The sequence below is a fragment of the Lygodium microphyllum genome, chromosome 16 (assembly GCF_053477565.2).
Source record: "Lygodium microphyllum isolate KBCC chromosome 16, Lygodium_microphyllum_v1.1.10, whole genome shotgun sequence".
Classification (NCBI taxonomy): Eukaryota; Viridiplantae; Streptophyta; class Polypodiopsida; order Schizaeales; family Lygodiaceae; genus Lygodium; species Lygodium microphyllum.
In genome coordinates this window covers 92081280-92101921 of record NC_141150.1, presented here as the reverse complement: position 1 = coordinate 92101921, position 20642 = coordinate 92081280, and the positions used below count along the sequence as shown (strand labels likewise).

At 38.9% G+C, this 20642-nt stretch overlaps 1 protein-coding gene across 2 annotated transcripts; it reads left to right on the top strand.

Annotated features, from left to right (window-relative positions):
• Positions 1-2879: 2879 nt before the first annotated feature.
• On the top strand, positions 2880-6020 carry LOC148023118 (uncharacterized). Of its 2 annotated transcripts, none has more exons than XM_087695175.1 (3): positions 2880-2989; positions 3533-5407; positions 5636-6020. In XM_087695175.1, exons 2-3 carry the CDS (start codon positions 3586-3588, stop codon positions 5659-5661), a joined length of 1848 nt encoding a protein of 615 aa, XP_087551301.1. In that variant the 5' UTR covers positions 2880-2989; positions 3533-3585; the 3' UTR covers positions 5662-6020. The 2 variants fall into 2 exon arrangements, with proteins under 2 accessions (XP_087551301.1, XP_087551302.1); XM_087695176.1 differs by lacking the exon at positions 5636-6020 and adding an exon at positions 5504-5633.
• The last annotated feature ends 14622 nt before the right edge of the window (positions 6021-20642 follow it).

The window sequence follows — 20642 nt, the reverse complement described above, 5'->3', positions numbered from 1 at the left end:
GGAGTGACGTTGACCAAAAAATAACTAAGGAGCCAAGAAAAGATAAAACATATGAACAAAGATGAAGAATTCTGATCAAATGAAGATGATGAAGAAAAGAAGGAAGAGGATGAGATCTTGGAACACCTCGTCCCCAATAAGAAGAAGCTGACTGTTGCTACCTTGACTACTACCCTGAAGACTACTAGCAAGAAGGATACCATGCGGACCAATACCTCTATATTGAATACCCTTCTCAAAAAGATGGATACTACTACCTGTTGGGGGTAAAGGCACCTATGCCTAGCCGCCCATGTATTACTACACTGACTGTACCCACCACTGCACACTGCAGGTGGCGAGTGCCCATCACTGTCACTTTATTCTTTATTCTTTTAGTGACAATTTGAATAAAGGAAGGCTCGGTCACACATTGTGACTAATGGAGTTCCCATTTGTGTCTCTCTCTCTTCTTGCTCTTGCTCTTCGCCATAACTCACTTTCAAGCAAGCTTCGATCTTTCTCACCTTTCACTACCCTGAATTTCCCATCAACTACCACCTAGAAGGAGAATACCTCTACATAGATTATCCCTATCCCGAAGAATGCCAACCTTCATGAGTCCAAGAAGAGGAAGAAATGATTGAGTATTATGTGAAGGGAGAAGGATGGGGGAGAATGGATATGTATTCGAAGGTAGAAAGTATTCTTATGAAGTTAGGATATAAGAAAAAAGACAAAGATATGTGGATATATTAGAAGAATGAATCCTTGCACCACAGGTTGCAGCTCAAGAAATGGAGTTTGAGAAGGGGGAGAATGAGCTTGATTCTTTGGATCTTGAAAGACCTCCATCCATTGAGATTGAGGGTGAGGTCAGGTCGATGCCCTCTTGTGAGGCACAAGATGCCTTTGATGAAGGGTGAGGCCAAGAAAGAAGAAATAGAAGATGACTTAGATATAGGCAAAAACAAGAAGGAAAAAGCAGAGCTCAGAGACACTACTAATCCTTATATAAGTGTTTTTGGCTCCAACACCATGGTATAACTCTTACAAATGTCCAAGTGCTCCCTCAAAAAGACTTGAACAAGTTTGGAAAAAGCTAGAGTGAGCAGAAGATCAATGGGACTTATTCATACCTCAAGGTCCTGACTGCAATATTGAAAGCTTCAAGTGAAGCTCTTCTTCTTGGGCCTAAGCAAGTGATTAAAAATTTGATTGAGTAATACTTTTTTGAATTGATTATATCTAGCTTTTGTAATCACAAGCTCTTCTTCTAGAGCATAAGCAATTGATGAAAAATCTCATTGCGTACTATCTTTTCAAATTGATTATATCTAGCTTTTGCAATCAGAGGATTTCTTTTTTTTAGAAAATCTGATGCACAATTTTTAGATATTAGGTGTACGTGACATTAGCAAATAATTTATACAAGAAACTACAACAGTCACTATTAGCAATGCATATAGTGGCAAATTCATCGCATCGCTAATAGCGATGCAAATATCGAAGAGGGGGACAATTTTTTCCATGAATAATTTCGTCATTTTAAACATCGCTATTGGGTCTATATGTTGAAGTGTATGAAGAGCACATGTTAAGGTTTTTGCCTGGTCATATAAGAACCTTAAGGGTATTAAGGCTGAACTTTGCCAGCATTACATTGATCGAGAACCAAGCAGAAAACCTGTATGCCAGCGTCAACAGCAAGCAAATCTTGTGTATGCAGAATTGGTGAAAGCTAAAATCGCTAAGCTTTTAGATAGGGAATTCATATATCTTGTTGCATACAATGAATGGGTATCTCCTATTGTGGTAGTATCCAAGAAGAATAGTAAGAAAATCAGCATCTATGTTGATTATAGAAAGCTTAATAGTAAAATGCAAAAAGATCACTTCCCTTTGCCATTTACAGACCAAGAACTTGGCAAAGTTGCAGGCCATGAGCTATATTCTTTTATGGTAGTATGAGCTATATTCTTTTATGGTAGTATATACTATAAGAGTTATTTGCAAGCCAAGAGAAGAAAAGAGAGGAAAGTTAATGGATAAATGTTTAGTATGGAGAGTGAAGCGAATACCAGATATTATAGATATGTAAGAGAATCCCAGATATTATAGATACGTAAGAGAAAGAGTGATGGATAATTATACGGTGGAAATAATATGAAGAGTGAAGAGAATGCGAGAAATTATACAATTATAAGAGGAGGTATATCCAAAAACTATGCCCACATAATCTACTGAATGAATTTCCCATAGATGCATGAACAAGAGGGGAAGTTTTGATACTCTGCAAGTCTAAGGATGCATTGGGATATGAATAGGGCATTGCGTAAAGCACATTTTGATGGAGGAAAGATTGATATCTTTGACACATGTTCCTCAAATGGTAAAACTATTATGCAATGTTTGCCTACTATCATAATCTTTTGCTTTGAAAAAGGGAAAAGGTATATGCTATTAGGAGGGCAATACTTAATTTTCGGTGGTCAATCAATCAATCAGCCGAGTCTCTCTGATATGTCTTGGTTAGCATTAACCATTAGAACATGTGCGATAGAAATAGTGATAGTGATTCTTCTTTAGTGAAAAGATATCCCTAAATTTAAGTTAAGTGGTCTACTTTTATGAATAGGATTATATACATGATTAAGAATATGGTTAACCATGGCTTGTTTATCAATCAATATGGCTCTTAGAGTTGTAGCTTTGAAATGGGAGAGCTACAAATTGCACCCAATGATAAGATAAAGGGACCGTTGAAATATCTGTGTGGCAATGTATGTCATTAGCCGATTCTTTGAGCGAGTTAATCGCGACGCTAATCAGTATTAACGTTTGGCACAAGCACTCTATAAAATGCAATGTTCTACAGGCGCTTAGCTCCTATACAAGCTATGTGAGATCGATTCTCTCGCAACAAGCTGTTTATTCACGCGAGCGAAGCTGCAATTCTCTCCTGCCGAAGTATTGCCTTCTCTACGCTGCCGATCATCTTCTCCCTTCGGTAATCGTGATCTGTTTCAAGCTGCCTTTCTTGTCTCTGGAATGTCGATTGTTTCGCCATTTCAATTGTCTGAAGCTTTTCGTGACTCTGGTACACCAATTGTTGCAGCAGCATTTCAAACAGTTGTTGCAGCATTCCAAACGGTTGTTTCAATCGTGATCTGTGATTTGAAGCTTCTCTTTTCTCTGTAACGTCGATTGTTTCACCATTTCAAACAGTTGTTGCAGCATTTCATGATCTGTTATGATCAGTAATCTCTGCTAGCTTCTACATCGTGTTGTATGTCATTTCTCTTCAATTACTGTTAGCGATGTGAACTGGCGTTGCAGCATTTCGGATCTGTTGGTTATGCATAAATTTTTGCATGATATTTATTAGGCAAAGGCTTACAACACGTTTGCACAGTTGAAGGATTTAGAATGCCCTTTCTCCAGCCGTTTATAACTTCTTCATGCAGCAATGTTACGCTGATTACAGCATTTTCCCATGCCATCAGCCATATTGTGCTTCTAATGCTTGTCAACCCCTATTTTGAATTTGTAGTGGTTCAATAATTGGAATTGCCGCTTTTACAAGCAACTTCATAGGCAGATCAAATGAGTGATGGACGGGATGATCAGCCTGAGGAATCCGAGGGGAGCTATGCAATCGCAGAGAGCACGGCAAGTAATGAGCCAGCAGATCAAACGAGTGCTCGGCAGGATCAGTCTGAGGTATCCGAGGAGAGCTCTCCTCAGCCGTGGCCAGTAGCCATTCATCCTGAAGTCACAGAAACGGGACGTTTGATCCTCGAGAGCGAGCGGATGGTGGTTATCGCTATTTACACAGATGATAATCAACCTGACGACAGTGAGATCCATCCACGAGCACTGATTAATCCTGATGAATATGGCCGCACAGGAATAATTGGACGAGTCCAATTAGAACCTGAACTTGAGAACCCCCCAGGTAGTCCAGCGCATGACAATCCTGAACCTCCGGTCGCAGAGAGCATTGAAAGATATGAACCAGCACAGGAAAGGCACGAGCCAGCAGACCAAACGAGGGACCTGCAGGATCGCTCTGAGGCATGCGGTGACGGAATTAGGCCTCAGCCAGCGGTGATCAACCCTACAGTCATGACAGAAACCGGATATGTGATGGTTGAGATGAGCCCGCGGCGAGTGACCGTCACCGAGGATAATGCCACAGATGATGATCGACGTCCTGACGACAGTACTGAGGTAGTGAGTATTCCTGAGCATGGCACAGCTGGGATAGTCGAACGAATCCAAGAAGGCACAGAAGATATTAGTATTGAACCTCTCCCAATTAAGACGACCACAGATTGCAATGAACCTTCAGCTGCAGTCCTCCGAGAGGAAGTGCCAGCTCTACTGGATTTTACTGATCATGGCCGAGAAATTGAACCTGTTCAAGAGAGCACAGACCATAATGAACCAGTCCAAGAGAGCCCGTCGACTCCAGTGTACGTCATTTCTTGTAGTAACTGCACAGAAACTGAATCGCTGGCAGAGAGTACCGAAGGTAATGAGCGGCCAGTACTGCCCCATGAGAGCGCTCTAGAAAGTGAACCAGCTATCCTCAATGATCCGGTCCTACGAGACGTTCTAGTTTATGTTCCCGGGCAGGGCCGCTATAATGCTACAGAAATGCAGGAATCTCCTGTTGGACAGGGCACGGAATATGTGATAAACGAGACAGGAGAGCTCCAGGAGAGCAATACAGAAATTGAACCTATCGCAGACACGGATCAGATCCTGCCAGACGTTCTAGTTTATTCTCCCGGGCAGGGCCGTTATAGTACAGAAATGCAGGAACCTGCTGTCAGAGAGGGCACGGAATGTACAAATGACCAACCAGTAGAGGTCCAAGGGAGCAATACAGAAATTGAACCTGTTCCCGAGGACCGGAGCGAGGCAAACGTTCTCATTTCTATCCCTCACACCACAGAAATAGAACTTGCTTCTGAGAGCTCTGATCAGAGCGACGTTGATCTCCCCATTGAGGAATACTGGATTTCCCCGTTGGAAGATATTGCTGAAGAAGACGAATTTAGTCCAGATTCAGAAGAAGAACTGTACAGTAATTTCTGCGCCTGTTGGCGCCTGATCTTGCAGGCCCGAGGACCGTGCATTAACAAGTCGACCGGCCTCTACGCCGCAGTATGTCCCCTCTGGCTTCAAGACGCTTGCGACATAATCTGGTATCGCTGTTGCAGACTCATTCTGGCATGGCCTTCAGAGGCTGGCTCAAGGATTTGTGATCTGTGGATGAGGACTGCCAAACCGTTGTTTCCGTGGATGCGGCGACGTGTGAGTCCAGATACTGCTGCGATGACTGAAGCGGAGGGTGCTGCACTGCAGAGAATGTTAGCCCTAGCAGCGGCGGAACTGAACTTGCAAGCTGATTTTCTAGGTGAGCTTAATGACCTGCAGTTTAGTTTGTTTCCAATTATTCGTCATGAGAGATTAATTGTTCTCAAGTGCACTATTAATCTTCATTGTCATCCAGGGAATGAGAATGGAAGCGGAGGATGATAAAGCTTGTTGGGCTCAGATGATATGATTACAATAATCAGTTTCTTTCCAATCATAGACGAGAGATTTATCGTTCTTTAATGTAATCTTGATCATTGTCATCCAGGGAATGAGGATGGAAGCGGAGGATGACGGAGCATGGGCTGGTGTTATGACAACAATTGGATGAAGATACTGTACTGATCAATTCAGGCGTGATGCACAAGTGCTTGAGGATGGAATTAGCGGAGGATGAGAAAGCATGGGCTAGTGTAATAAGATTTACTGTACCCAATTCAGGCCTGATACACAAGTTATTGACTGCCTTGCCTCTGCATTCTTACGCAACTGAGCTTCATAAGATAGCATTTCCAGATATAGCTTCAATGTTTTCCTGATGCGAAGTAGTTATACTGTATATAATGCTCTAGACCAGTAAATGATTGCAACCCCAAACATATGGGCTGACGCTGCACTTGCTACAGCTTTCTACGTAAAATGGAGACTCGGTTCCATAGTGTTGCCTGTCATTTTAAAAAAATGGTAGTCCTGACTCCATAGTGCTTCTTCCTTAGCAAATGTAGCATAAGCAGAAAATGGAAAGAATTCTCACCTTATGTTAGGTTATTCACTGAAGATTCTTACAAAAACCTACAAGCAACAAGGATTCCAGTTTCATTATACCCTTGTGGATGATCCATCACTCGAAGATGCCTCCTGCCTCTATACTTCAACAAAAGGGGTTTGTTGCCTCTATACTACTGATCAAATTTTGATTGCCGAAATACTCTTCATTACAAGTCACTGCAAGTTTTCACGTGTAAGAAGTGTTAACTATTGGTGTCCATAAAAGCTTGAATATTAGCTTAAACATATCGATTTGTGCAAAGGCAATTGGAACCCTCTTAGCTTATGAACCAACACTTCCCATCCAAGCTTCCTTGCCTTCGGGATTCTCTAACAACTCCTTGCCTCTTCATCAGTGTATAGAACATTAGAAGGCTTGATCAATATTGACCCACTTGATGGAGTTCATCTTTACCAAGAATATTCCTTTGTTGCCCAACATTCGTGCCAGAGGCCGATTGTTGATCCACATCCGGGACATATTTTCACTTGGATCTATCTGATTACTTTCCTTGTCCCATTTATCATTTCCAATGATTGCTATCCATGAAGCTGAAAGACTCGCAATAGCAAACGTGTATGCCCAGAACCATAGGCTTCCGGCTTTCTCAAATGCTTATATTGTAGATGTTGCAGACATTTTGACAATCGTACCAATCATTACCGATATAACCATCAATATAGGATAGATTGGCATTCAAAAGTGACACTCTTGTCGTACTGCGATCACCACTGAGACTAGCGATATGTAAATTAAGCATGAGAGAGAGAGGGTAAACATGCGAATAACACTATCGTTTCCCTTCGAGAAACTCATCAAAAACCGAATCCTGCACATTTTTGCTCTTTCCCTGAACAAGACCATGTATGTAAAGTGACACAAAACATCTTATGATAATATTACATTTGTCTACCCATAGAAACCATAGTTTAACCCCACATCTCCACCCTCCTTTTGTTTAGGTACTAATAGTCCAGCCAATGGCATAGGGTAACCATAGGCTCACCTAGCCGTAGGCTAAGACTAGGCTAGTTCGGGCTAGGCTTATTATTCCCTCTTACTTACTCATAGAACCAATTAGATGCTTTATCAATACCTACTACACATGTACATTTTCAAACACCTCTCTCTCATCGCTCTCTTTTGAGCTACTTAGTTAATTCATTCGCTTTTGGAAAGGCACCCTTAAGGAACAACAACTTATCAATTCAAAGAGTAAGTGAGGATAAATAATAAGCCCTACTAGCCTAGCGGCCTATACATACCTAGTGTAAGCCGAATTAGCCTATGCCTCCATAAGTTTATGCTTACCCTATGCCTAGCCAATACCTAGCCTATGCTATATTGCTTATCCTATGCCAATGCCTAGCCTAATCTATGCTTACTATGTGTATGTGGCCTAGTCTAGTCCATGGATAGGGTAAGCATAGGCTAGGCATTGAATATGCATAAGGCAAGCATAGGCTAGGCATAAGAGTAGGCATTAGCACAAATAATAAACTACCATAAAAGCTAGGGAAGGTATAATATGTTACACATAGGCTATACTAAGCATAGATTAGGGCAATGTCACGTGCCTGCCTAAGAATTCACTAGTAGTACATTTTAGTGGTCCATCAGGGAACTATCCTAGACGACTTTGCCCAGCATTCATGAGAATGCAAGGGGTCTATCATCTAGGTTTCCCAAAGCCCACCCTGTAACGGAAGGTACTAGCTCTCCCCACGAGGATCAACCTGCAAGCTCAGGGTCCTAATTTGACAACTAAGGTCTCGATACATTAACTAGCTCTATCAAAGGTGTCCCACAAGGGCTTCTCGTCTGACTAGAGCGATCATAATTACCCTTGGTTCATGGAGTGCAACGCTTTTTTTCAATAAATGCTTAGGTTTCATGGAACCTTAATGGAGTTCTAGCATAGCCGCCGCACCTTTCCCCTAAGATAATTATTGATCAAGGTTTGAAGACCTAACCCTAGGTAAGTCAACACTCGGCTCCTAGCTTACCAAAGCTCTTAACTCACCGGAGCCACCCAGATGTAGGACGGATCCATGAGGAATCTCGCCCACCCGCTTCCCACAAATTGTTTTCTTTAGTTTTATAATTATCTATCATATTAAGTTATAACATATAAAAGCAGGTTCGTTAATTAACGTGTTATCAAAGTTCCTTCGTGTAGTTTTTAGGGCACAACACAAAGATAGGGAAAACAGTCTTTTGGCAAAAAAAATTTCACAAAGTTATTTACAATGATTTTTCCCTTCTACCTACGCAAACGATAAACCTTCGTTCATCGAAAAATCCCTTCTATCTGTGTAGAAGAAAAAAAAAAGCTCTAAGATTTTGGTCCCTTCACTAGTACCGCGGACTCCAAGGTCCCATCTTGATTCATGTGAGGGTCAAGCAGTTCCTAGAAGCAATCAAGATATTTGCAGCCAGAGCCCCTTGGCACTCCCGTCTTCTCCTGCCTAACGCATTCCTCATCGAGTGGCCTCTCGCTATTGGGGCCGGTCCAAAGCTTCTCACGAAGGTACAAAACAATCCCCCTTGGAGCAAGGTTCTGTGTCCAGTCATGGGGGAGACATAGCACGATCTTTCGTCTTATTATCTTGATTATATATTTACAATCAGATCTAATTGTTGCAAGCTCTATCAATCTTTCTTGTGCAACCATCAACGCATGCACAAATAAAAAAGATATAGCAACAAGTGTTTTTAGCATAAGAAGCAATCCCACTCAAATCTAGGGTTTCTCTCTTAGGGTCCCACCTTATTCTTAGGGTTCCACTTCCTACTTGCAACTCTTTTTTGCAATCCCCAATTATTTCGTGTATCTGAAGTCTATTTTATCCTTATGAAAAAATTGGTATTTCTACCCTAAAAGATAATGTGAGCATTTATACCTATGGCACGTAATTCATGCGCTGCCTTGCCCTAACCCGCACTTAGCAAGATTTTAAATGCTTTTCCAAGTCTATTTAGACTTTAGAATTTGTATCAACAAAATCTTATCAATGTCCAACAAGTTCTACAGACTTTGGATATTTATTTAATTTCTTGATACTGATAGTGTGAGGGTTGTCGAGTATTTCATAGTTATTTTTACTTCAACATTCCTAATATTTTAGGTTAGGTTTTATGGCTGATTCATATGTGTTTCAACTCATAATATTGACGCTCTTTCTAATATAATCTGTAATATTAACATTGAGTGTGTTTTCAGTAAGAAAATAATTTTTATTTTATTCTATCCATATTCTATGGTTTATTTAAGGATGTTCTCGACCATTTGCCAAACTTTCAATGTTATCTAGAAAGAATAATTTTCATTTAGCTATGTCCTAAGTACAATGCTGATTGTTTTTCCAAAAACTTTATTCTAGGCGATGTAAAAATCATAAGCACAATTTTTCTTTCATCTTTTAATCATCGAATTATATTACTATGCACCTAATTTATGCGCATCTAGTATATATTTTCTTATACAAATTTTTGTTGATTGAATGCATTGATTACTTCATGGTATTATCTAAATTGTTTTCTATAAATTATTATAAAACTCATATAAATTTATTTATCATTAGAAAAATTAAATAAAGATATTTGTTTTAAGAAAAAATTATAAAATATTCATTTCTCTAACAATGTCTACATTTTTTTGTTATTATGATCGCATGTATCATTAATGAAATCACAATAAATATCACGAAATAAACCATGATTACGATATTTTCTTAATGATAGGCATATAATCATTTTTCAAGTGAAAGATTCTTTTCACTGAATAGTTATTTATTATATTAGTTAGGTTATTTTTCTAAGCGACAGTTCATATGCATTTTCTTTAGAATACGTTTATACTCGTTTAAAGTCAAATATAGCGATAAGCTTATAGAACATTGATTTTTCCTTACTAACGAGATATTACATCTATTAGGTTTGCAATAACGGGGTTTGGCCAATTCCTACTGTGACATTTTCTCCATCAGGCACGTTCCTTGCTTTCCTTGCTTAAAATGGGATTTTTGAATTTCTGTGACCACGTGAAGCCATAGATGCCAAGCAAAATTGACATGGTAGTTCAGGGAGAGTTAGTGGTCATCCGAAAAATTTTCGCCACTGTTTCACTTAGTGATATGGTTGTATGGGACGAAGGCGTAACAGGGGGGAGATCACTACAATAAAAAAGCCTCTTAGACACGGTCTTAGACGCGATTTTTGAATTGAGAGAAAATATTACGGGCGCGTCTATAAGCCCGTCTAAGTGCGCGTGTATAATTTCGCATCTATAAGCCCGTCTAAGTGCGCGTGTATAATTTCATGTCTATATGGAAATTTACACGCACTAATAGATGCGCTTTAGATGCGCATATACACGCTTAAATAAACGCGCATATACACCCGAATATAGATGCTCATATAGACGCACTTATAGATGTGCATATACACACACACATAGATGCGATTTCACCTGCAACTTAGACACATATATAGACGCGCAAAACAGTGTATGAAAAAAAAAAACAGAGAGCATGGTAACCACATGCTCTCTGGCTTTTTTGCCCCCCATGAAATTTTGTGTGTTTGGGAAAAACACAAGAACATTACTCAAGAATATTAGCCATACTTCTCATGCAATAACAAAACATACCTTATGTATGATGAGCCCCTTCTCGTAAAAGTCCATTGCAAAGTTCGTGTAGTACCAGTGTGAGAGATAAGTAATTTTACAAGGTAGCTAATAGAGCAAAAAAAAAGTGATTTTATAAGCTAGGATCCGTTGCAAGGATCGTGTAGTCCCAACATAAGCAGGCTGTATAGCTTATGATAGCATGCATGCAGGGATTTCTCAACTATTTGTTAATATTAGAAATAGAGCACATGCTTATTTCAATGCAAAGACACCTTAAGGTTAAGAGTAACATCGTTAGGCTATATAACACAATCAAAATATTGGTTGTGGTGATTATCGGCTTGCTATCTGTTTCCATGTCTACTCCTTGCCATCTCGTGCTATCTGTATTATCCTTCGCCTTCTCTTTTCTCTCCAATTTTGAATATATTATGTAGCCTACCGATGTTACTCTTACACTTAAGGTGCCATTGCATTGTAGTGAGAATTTCTGTCTACATATCTATATGTTTGTCTCTCTATGTGTTTCTCTCTCTCTCTCTCTCTCTCTCTCTCTCTCTCTCTCTCTCTCTCTCTCTCTCTCTCTCTCTCTCTCTCTCTCTCTCTCTCTCTCTCTCTCTCTCTCTCTTTGCATATTTTGTAAAACAAATTTGTGTGTCTATCAGCGCGTGTATACTACACACTAGACGCGCTCCTAGATGCGCCAGGTTCACAAAACTCAAAAAACCTCAGAGGAGGTGTGGTTGTTTAACGCGAGCGCGTCTACAGGCATGTCTACTCTATGGATCAGATGTGCTCTTACACGCACCAGATCCACAAAACTCAAAAGAACCTAGGAGGTTGCATGGATCTTCAACACTTGCCCGTCTACGAGCGCGTCTACTCTGTATATCAGACGCGCTTGTAGACGTGAATTAGCAATGAAGCACAAAATAAAACTAGGAAAAGCAAGCAACAACTAACATACCCAAAGCTAAGAAGGAACCAAAATACAACTCAGAGTAAATAGAGAGAGAGAGAGAGAAGAGAAGAAGGACTCACCTTGAATATTTGTTGTGATGGGCAGCAGCACAACTACAAACTCCTTCTTCTCCTCCATCTCCTTGCTCTTTGGCTATTCTCCTCGTCCCAAAAGCTAAAAAGGTAGCAAAATACAACTCAAAGCAAATATAGAGAGAGAAAGAGTGAGAGAGAGGGAGGGAGAGGGAGAGAGAGAGAGAGAGAGAGAGAGAGAGAGAGAGAGAGAGACAAGAAGAAGGACTCACCTTGAATCGGTGTTGTGATGGGCGGTGACAGGGCTACAAACTCCTTCTCCTCCCTCTTCTTTCTCTTTGCCTCTTGCTTCCTCCTCTCTTTACCTTTTCTTCTTTGCCTCTTCCTTTCTCCTCTCTTTGTGTCGTGCGCTTGTTAGAAAAAACCCAAAAGAAACGCAAGACGGGACTACTTTGAAACGAACGACACACCATCAATATTTTTCAAATTTTTAAAAAAATTTAGTACACGTTTGTGCGCGCATCTGAAAGCGCTTCTATAAGCAGGTGTATATAGAGCACGAATTGCATCTATATACACGTGCTTATATACGCATAGTTAAACATGCCCGACTATGCGCGGGTACCAAACGCGTCTATAACTGCTACTTGTTGTAGTGAGAGAAAATGAAAATGAGGTAGAAGGGGGTTATTTTTCTATTTCAAGATCAGAGCTTCAATGGATAAGAGAAGTAGAGAAAATTTTCCATCATCAAGTTTTCCTTCTTGCTTTCTTTGTGAAGGAGAGGGGGTGTATTTATAGGCATGAGGGGGAGCCTGCAGTAGACTCTTTCTTTTGGCTACTTAGTAAGAGCCAAGTGATCTTTATTAAAAATGCATTTTGATTGTCTACTTGTTGGATAGTGGCATGAGGATGATTATTTTATGCTTTCTCTCCCTCCAAGCATTAAAAACGTTATGAATTTTGACCTATTTTTTCAAAATTATATTTTTTTCTTCAAAACCACTTCATTTAGTGGTTCTTTGCCAAGTTACCTCATGACTTATCTAGTTTATAAAGTCATGCCATACTCTTGGATACTTAACTTACTCAATATCATGCTTGTTCTTGCACATTCTTTGTCTATCGGTTAAGGCTTTTGTGATTTGTCTTACATTTACGAAATTAATGAGATCTTTAACGCATTAAATAGAATTGGGAATGCTAAATCAAATATAATGTGAAAAAAATTATGATCAAGCTGTCATAATATTATTTGTGAGGTGTCTTTGCTTTTTGTTGACTGGGAACATTTCGGCGTCTTCTCGTGTCAGATTGCAGATTTGATTTGATGCAAGACTCAATATTAAAAAAAATATGTGTGCTCACTTATATGATAGCTTGACGGGTAATTTTTTAAAGTGCCTCTTTCTTGATATGAAGCACTATGGCGGGAATATTACATTCTCTCCTCTTTAGAGGAATCGAGATGTTCTCATCTCGAAAAAAAGAACTGGGGAATTTGTTTTTCTAGAGATGTCTCTTCTATCAAAGTGTCATCCTCCTCAGGATAGTCTTTCCACTAGATGAGATACTCTCTAATGGTTTTGCTTCTCAAAGGTTTCTACTTTACATCTAGAATCTTTTCAGGTTGAAGTTGAAGGGCTCCTTGATTAGGTATTACAGTTTACTAGTCATCATGAATATGATCTTGATTTGCCACATAAGCTTTCAAAAGACTAACATAAAATACATTATGGACTTTCACATAATCAAGAAGTTGCAGTTTATAGACATTAGCTCCTAGGCATTTGAGAATCTTATATGGTCCACAATACCTTGGACTTAACTTTTTGAACTTTCCCAATGACTTAACTTTTTGAATTTTCCCAATGACAGAGAACTCTTCTTTGAGCGTACACGGATGAAAACCATGTGTCTTTCTTGGAAGATATGATCTGGCCATCCTAGATCAGCCTAAACTTCCTGGCGGTCTTTGGTAGCTTGGATGTCTTGTTTGATAATTTTGACTTGATCATCCATGTCTTCTAGCATTTTCTTAGAAGCCTCAACCTTTAGGGTTTGATCAGAGAAATTCAATTGTGTTAAAAAATCTTGCCCATATAGTGCTTGAAATGGAATCATTTGAATACTCTGGTGATATGACACATTGTATGAAAATTCTATTAAGGGCAAATACTATATACACCTTCTCGATTCTCTAGAATAGTAAGCTCTTAGTATATCTTCAATGACTTGATCTCAGACCTAATTAACCTACTCTATTTTACCATCAGTTTGGGGATGGTAAGCTATGCTAAAGCAAAGCTGAGTTCCAATTGCTTCAAATAGGCTTCTCCAAAAATGTAATGTAAATAGAGAGTCACAATCACTAACGATCCGTTTAGGCAATCCATGAAGCCTAAAGATTTTTTTCACAAACAGTAGTGCAATATATTAAGCTTTTTAGTTGGTCTTGACTGGGATAAGATGATTGACCTTTTTTAGCATATCCATAATCACTATGATTGAATTATACTCTCCTTGGACAAAAGGTAAGCCAACTACAAAATCCATATTGATGAACTCCCATTTCATTTGTGGAATGTTACGTGGCTAGAGCTTGCCCGGCATTTTGACATGCTGAGCTTTCACTCGCTAGCAACTTAGGCATTAAGCAACATATCTGAGTACATCATGCTTCAATCTTTCCCAATAGTAACTTTTTCTGACTACATTAAGCGTTTTTGCATAGCCAGGGTGTCCTAAGAACGGGGAGTCTTGGGCTTCCCATAATATGTTATTTTTCAATACTTGACTGAGGAGAATGCAGAGCCTTGTCCTGAATCACATTCTCTTTTCCAGATCTAAATTTGATTTCAAAATCAAATTATTGCAACACTTCAATCCACTAACACTACCTCATGTTGAGGTCTAGTTGAGTAAAGATCCATTTGAAACTTTAGTGATCAGTGACCAAAGTAAACTTGCTTTCAAGCAGATAGTGTCACCATAATTTGAGAGCATGGATCACAACTAACAACTTGAGATAATGGGTGGCATAATTCCTACCATGGATTTTCAATTTCCTTGAGGAATAGGCTATCAAATGACCTTACTACATAAGTAGAAAACCTAGTGCAAGAGAACTTGTGTCTGTTACAACCTCAAACTCTTGACTTAGGTCAGGTAGCTTTAAAATGGATGTTGTTACCAAACTTTTCTTGAGCTGCTCAAAATTGGCTTGCTCAATGGGCATTCACACAATAGCAGTTTTCTTTTTCAACTAATTAGTGAGAGGTGGAGCTATTAGTGCGTAATTTTTAATAAAAATTCTATACCATCCAGTCTGACTTAAAAAACTTCTCATTTCCTTAACTGTCGTTGGAGGTTGCCACTCTTGACCATCTCTAACTTTGGCTAGGTCTATAGAGATTCCTTCAGTAAATACTATGAATCTGAACTCCTAGGTCTAATATATCCTTGATCTAGTAAATGCTTGAGTTGATCTTTCAGCTCAATTACTTCATGGATAGATATTTTATACAGACTCTTAGCGATTAGAGTGGCTCCTGGTAAAAGTTTGATCTCATGATCTTAACTTCTCTTCGAGGTTGTAATTCAATCAGCTCTTCTAGAAAGATGCCATCATAATCCTTCAATCAATATGGCTCTCCCTTGTCTTGATTATTTTGCTCAACCTTATTTAATTATATGAGATACATGTGTAATCCTTTTCTTAATCCTTTTATTATGCGAGATGATTTGGCTAGTTGAACCTTGGGTTTTCTTGCCTCACCTTGGATCATCACCTTTTTCCCCTTTAGGTTTTGAAAAGTCATCTGGCCTTTTCTACACTGAATATGTGTGTCATTAGGGATTAGCTAGTCCATACCCAATAGAAATTTGTAGGTCCCTAAATTCATGATCCTAAATCCCATTTAAAAGAGATTGCTTCCCACATTAAATGTCACTTTATAAGTTTGTTGAGTAGATAGGATTTCTTTTCCATTGGCAAGCTCCACATGCAACCTAGATGTAGGTATTGTGTCTATACCTAATTTATTGGCACACTTTGGTGACATGAAGGAGTGTGTGCTTCCACAGTCAATTAGAATTTTAAAGGAATTACCCTAGTATTTTGTTGGTGTTTGAATCACCAAAAATTGGTGATTTGGACATTTCTTATGGAGGGTGGCATAAACTGATGCCCTCTCCATATCAACTTCCATAGTTGGGTTTCCCTCTTCTTTAAGCTCTTTAAGAATTACAGCATATGCTTTTCCTTTTGCAATTGAAGCTTTGTTCTGACCTTTGTATTGTCCTTGGCGAGGAATTTGGCCAAGCTTCTGGCACTTTCTTTTAAAGTGGCATGGCTCATTATAGTGGAAACACCTAGGTACTCCTGAATTACTTTCTGTGGGTATGAAGTTCTCAACTGCATTTTTTTTGGCCCTCTTTCCTTCACCATGCAAACGCTGACCTTGGACTCACTTAACATAGTCCCATGAAGTCTCTTTGTTTTGATTCCGGAGCCTATTATTCCTTGGCTCTCACTGAATCTCCTGAATAAGAGGTGCTACGTGAATCAAAGCATCTTGTAGATCAGTTGGGCGCATAGATTCAAGGCGTGTGCCTAGAGGAGCATTCAATTCGTGACAAAACTTGGACACCTGCTGAGTAATAGTCATGGAAGGTGCACATTTAAGCAATGAGATATACTTTGAGTAATATGCCTCCAAGCTCATTCCCAGCTGTCTTAAGTTAAAGAACTCATCTATTTTTAGTGTGCGATAAGCCGGTGGAAAATATCGACCACGCACAACTTCTTTTAGCTTTTTCCAAGTAACAGCTGTCTCAGCAAGTCCCTAGTCTTTACACCATTGTTTCCACCATAGGCATGTCTCATGGGTCAATTTCAACTTTGCGATCATAGCATGATTAGTAGGGATAGCTCCTACGATATTGAAGTAGTCATCCATTATCTCAATCCAAATCTCTTCCTCGGATTCAATGTCTTTGCCATTGCCATTGCCATCGAGTTCCAGTGTGGCTTAACTTACTTAAGGAGATACTTTTTCTTGTGAATTTCAGTCGGACTAGCGATAGATCTATTACCCTAGGTTATCATAAATTTCATGATTTATGTTATCTATTACCCTAGGTTATCGTAAATTAACACACCTTACTAGTTTTGTAAAACACCAAAGAGCACAATATTTTAAAAAAATCTAGCCGCTATTATCTTTTACATTAGTAGCCATTTGCTACAATTTTTACAAGAGATATTTACAAACAGCATATGTTTACAAGTAGAGATACATCTGCATCGATAGGATAGTTTGGATGCTATCTACAATTTTCAAAACATGATATCATTATATCTTTCTTTTTCACGGATGAATATGCGTTACATTCATGTAGAATAAAGTAGGCCAGTCACTATCTATGTCTAGAAACCTATACTGTGGAAATGGTAGATCTGGAAAGCCATGGATTTTGTAATCTCAATACTTGCCATGTCCTTGGACTATAATCATGTCGATTGGGATTACCTTCAGTACCTTGTCATTGACATAACCGTCTAGACATATCTGCCGACCACTAGTAAAATCATAAGTGGATTTCTTCTAGACGAAAAAAAGATAAAGGCCTCAACTACTTTTAAAATTTCCATCCATTCAAGGCATTTTAGATTAGTCTACATGTTGAAGAATTGATCGACCTCAATGTAACAATAATGCTCATCCCAAAACCATCTTCTTTCGAGATTCAAAGGGGATGGATCATATAGGCGATCAAGTATCCTCATCGTTCATATTCTCCACTCGTCATCCCTGGAGTTTAGCGTAGATATATACATTGCCCGAAAAAAATAAACTAGTTCCAAGCTTCATTATTCGGCCAAAGTTTATTCCTTAACAATTAGCATGCTAATTATTACTTAGAACAATTGGTCTTAAAAAACATAGATATTTTTAATTCCAATCATGCTCTGACACAACATGTCACATGCCTGTCTAACAATTCCCTGGTAACACGTTTTATTGGTCCATCGTGGAACTATCCTACATGGCTTTGCCTGGCACTCGTGAGAATGCACGAGGTCTATCATCTAGGTTTCCCAAAGCCCACCCCGTAACGAAGGTACCGGGCATCCCCACAAGGATCAACTTGCAAGCTCAGGGTCCTAATTTAGCAATTAAGGTTTTGATACATCAATTAGCTCCATTAGAGGTATCCCACAAGGGCTTCTCGTCCGACTGGAGCGATTGTATTTACCCTTGGTTCATGGAGTGCAACACATTTTTTCCAGTAAAGTGGTCATGATTTAGGGAACCTTAACAAAGTTCTGGCATAGTCACCACACCTTTCCCCTAAGATAATTATTGATCAAGGTTTTACGACTGACCATGGTTAAGTCAACGCTTGGCTCTACCTAGCTTTTCCTAATTAATGTTAGGTCAAATCTCTTGAAAGAAGCTCCCAACTTACCGAGACTACCCATTTGTAGCACGGATCCATTAGGGATCTCATCCACCCACTTTCCACAAATGATTTTCTTTAGTTTTCTAATTATCTATCACATTAAGTTATGACATATGAAAGAAACTTCATTACTTAACCCGTTATCATAGGTTCCTTCTTGTAATTTTTAGGGCACAACACAAAGACAGAGAAAACAGTCTTTTGGCAAAACATATTTTTAAAAGTTATTTACAATGATTTTCCCCTTCTACCTACACAAAAAATAAACCTCCGTTCGCTGAAAAATCCCTTTTGTCTGCGTACAAGAAAAAAAAACCCTCCAAAATTTCGGTCCCTTCACTAGTAGTGGGGTGTCAAGGATTCTATCATGATTCCTGTGAGGGTCAGGCAGTTCCTAGGAGTGATCGAGAGATTTACGGCCAAAGACCCATGGCACTTCTGTCTCCTCTTGTCTAACAAATTTCTCAACGAGTGACCTCTCACCATCGAGGCCACTCCAAAGCTCCTCATAACGGTACAAAACAATCGTCCTTGGAGTAGGGTTCTATGTCTAGCCATGGGGGAGACATAGCACGATCTCTCCTCTTATTATCCTCATTATATATTTATAATCATATCTAATTGTTGCAAGCACAATCAATCTTTCCTGTGCAACCATCAACTCATGTACAAATAAAAAAGAAACAACAACAAGTGTTTTTAGCATAGAAAATAGTCCCACCCAAATCTAAGATTTCTCTTTTAAGGTCCCACCTTATTCTTAGACTTTCGCTTTCTACTTACAACTCTTTTTTAGGATCCGCAAGTTATTTCATGAATCTGAAGTCTATTTTATTCTTATGAAAAATTTGGTATTTCTGCTCTAAAAGATAATATTGGCACTTATACCTATGGCATGCAATTCATGCACTACCCTGCCCTAACCCATGCTTAGTAGGATTTCAAATACTTTTCCAAGTTTGTTTAGACTTTAGAATCTATATCAAAAAATTATTATTAATGTCCAACAAGTCCTACAGACTTTTGATATTTATTTAATTTTCTGATACTAATATTTTTAGGGTTGTTGAGTATTTCTTGGTTGTTTTTACTTCAACATTCATGATATTTTAGGTTAGGTTTTCTCGCTAATTCATATGTGGGTCAACTCATGATATTGATGCTCTTGCTAATATAATATGTAATATTAACATTGAGTGTGTTTTCAACAAGCAAATAAATTTTATTTTATTCTACCCATATTCTATGGTTTAATCGATGATATTCGACCATTTGTCGAACTTTCAACGTTATCTAGAAAGAACAATTTTCATTTAGCTATGTCGTAAGTGCAATGTTGATTGTTTTTCTAAAAAATTTATTCTAGGTAATGCAAAATCGTAAGTGCAAATTTTTCTTTATCTTTCAGACATCAAATTATATGAATATGCACCTAATTTATATGCATCTAGTATTTTTTTCCCATTCAACTTTATGTTTATTTAATGCATTGATTATTTCATGATATTATCTAAATTATCTTCTATTAATTATTATAAAACTCATATACATTTTTTTATCATTAGCAAAATTAAATAAAGATAGTGATTTTTAGGAAAATTTTATAAAATATTCATTTTCCTAACACCATCTACCTTTTTTCTGTTATTATGGTCACATGTCTCCTTAATGAAATAACAATAAATATTACGAGATAAACCATAATTATGATATTCTCTTAATCATAGGCATATAATCATTTTCCAAGTGAAATATTATTTTCACTGAATAGTTAATTATTATATTACTTAAGTTAGTTTTCTAAGCAACCCATGCATGAGCATCCTTTAGTACTTAACCCGACTTAAAATGCAAGCATCCTCGCATGCAGCTGGCAAAGTTCATAGTTTCCTTTCCATGCATTGCGATTCATTGGACAACATTCAATGGGCGTCTAAGATTATCCTCTATACGAATCACGTCCATGAATTTAAATCATAAGTGCAACACTGTTCTGAATAACGTGGGGGTGGAAATGATTGGGGGGGGGGGGGGGGGGTAGAAGGCGACGATGAGGGAGATGAAGATGATGATTTTGGTGATGATGGTAATGGCAGGTGAAGGCGAGGCGGCCTGGCGCAGCAGGCGATGATGGCGGATCCTGGCGGCAGCAGCCCGTGACGTGGCAGCAGCAATATGGACACTTCTCACAGCAGTAGGGGCACACGATTCCCTCCTCTCCCTCATGCTTGAGGGGGGGGGGGGGGGGGGGGTGTGTTCTTATAGGATAAAGGGGGGAGGGGATAGCCATACATGAGGCTATCGCATGCTCCCCTCCCTCATGCTTCCTACTCAAGCCCTCTCACACTCCCTCCCCCCGCCATGCATCGGCTAAGGGGGAGGGGTTATTAATAAAAAAATTTACCACAACTT

Excerpts from the sequence above, each read along its gene's own strand:
- LOC148023118 (XM_087695175.1), top strand. The coding sequence starts at position 3,586 with ATGAGTGATGGACGGGATGATCAGCCTGAGGAATCCGAGGGGAGCTAT. Across the intron at positions 5,408-5,635 it reads CTTGCAAGCTGATTTTCTAG|GGAATGAGGATGGAAGCGGA; the intron begins GTGAGCTTAATG and ends ATTGTCATCCAG.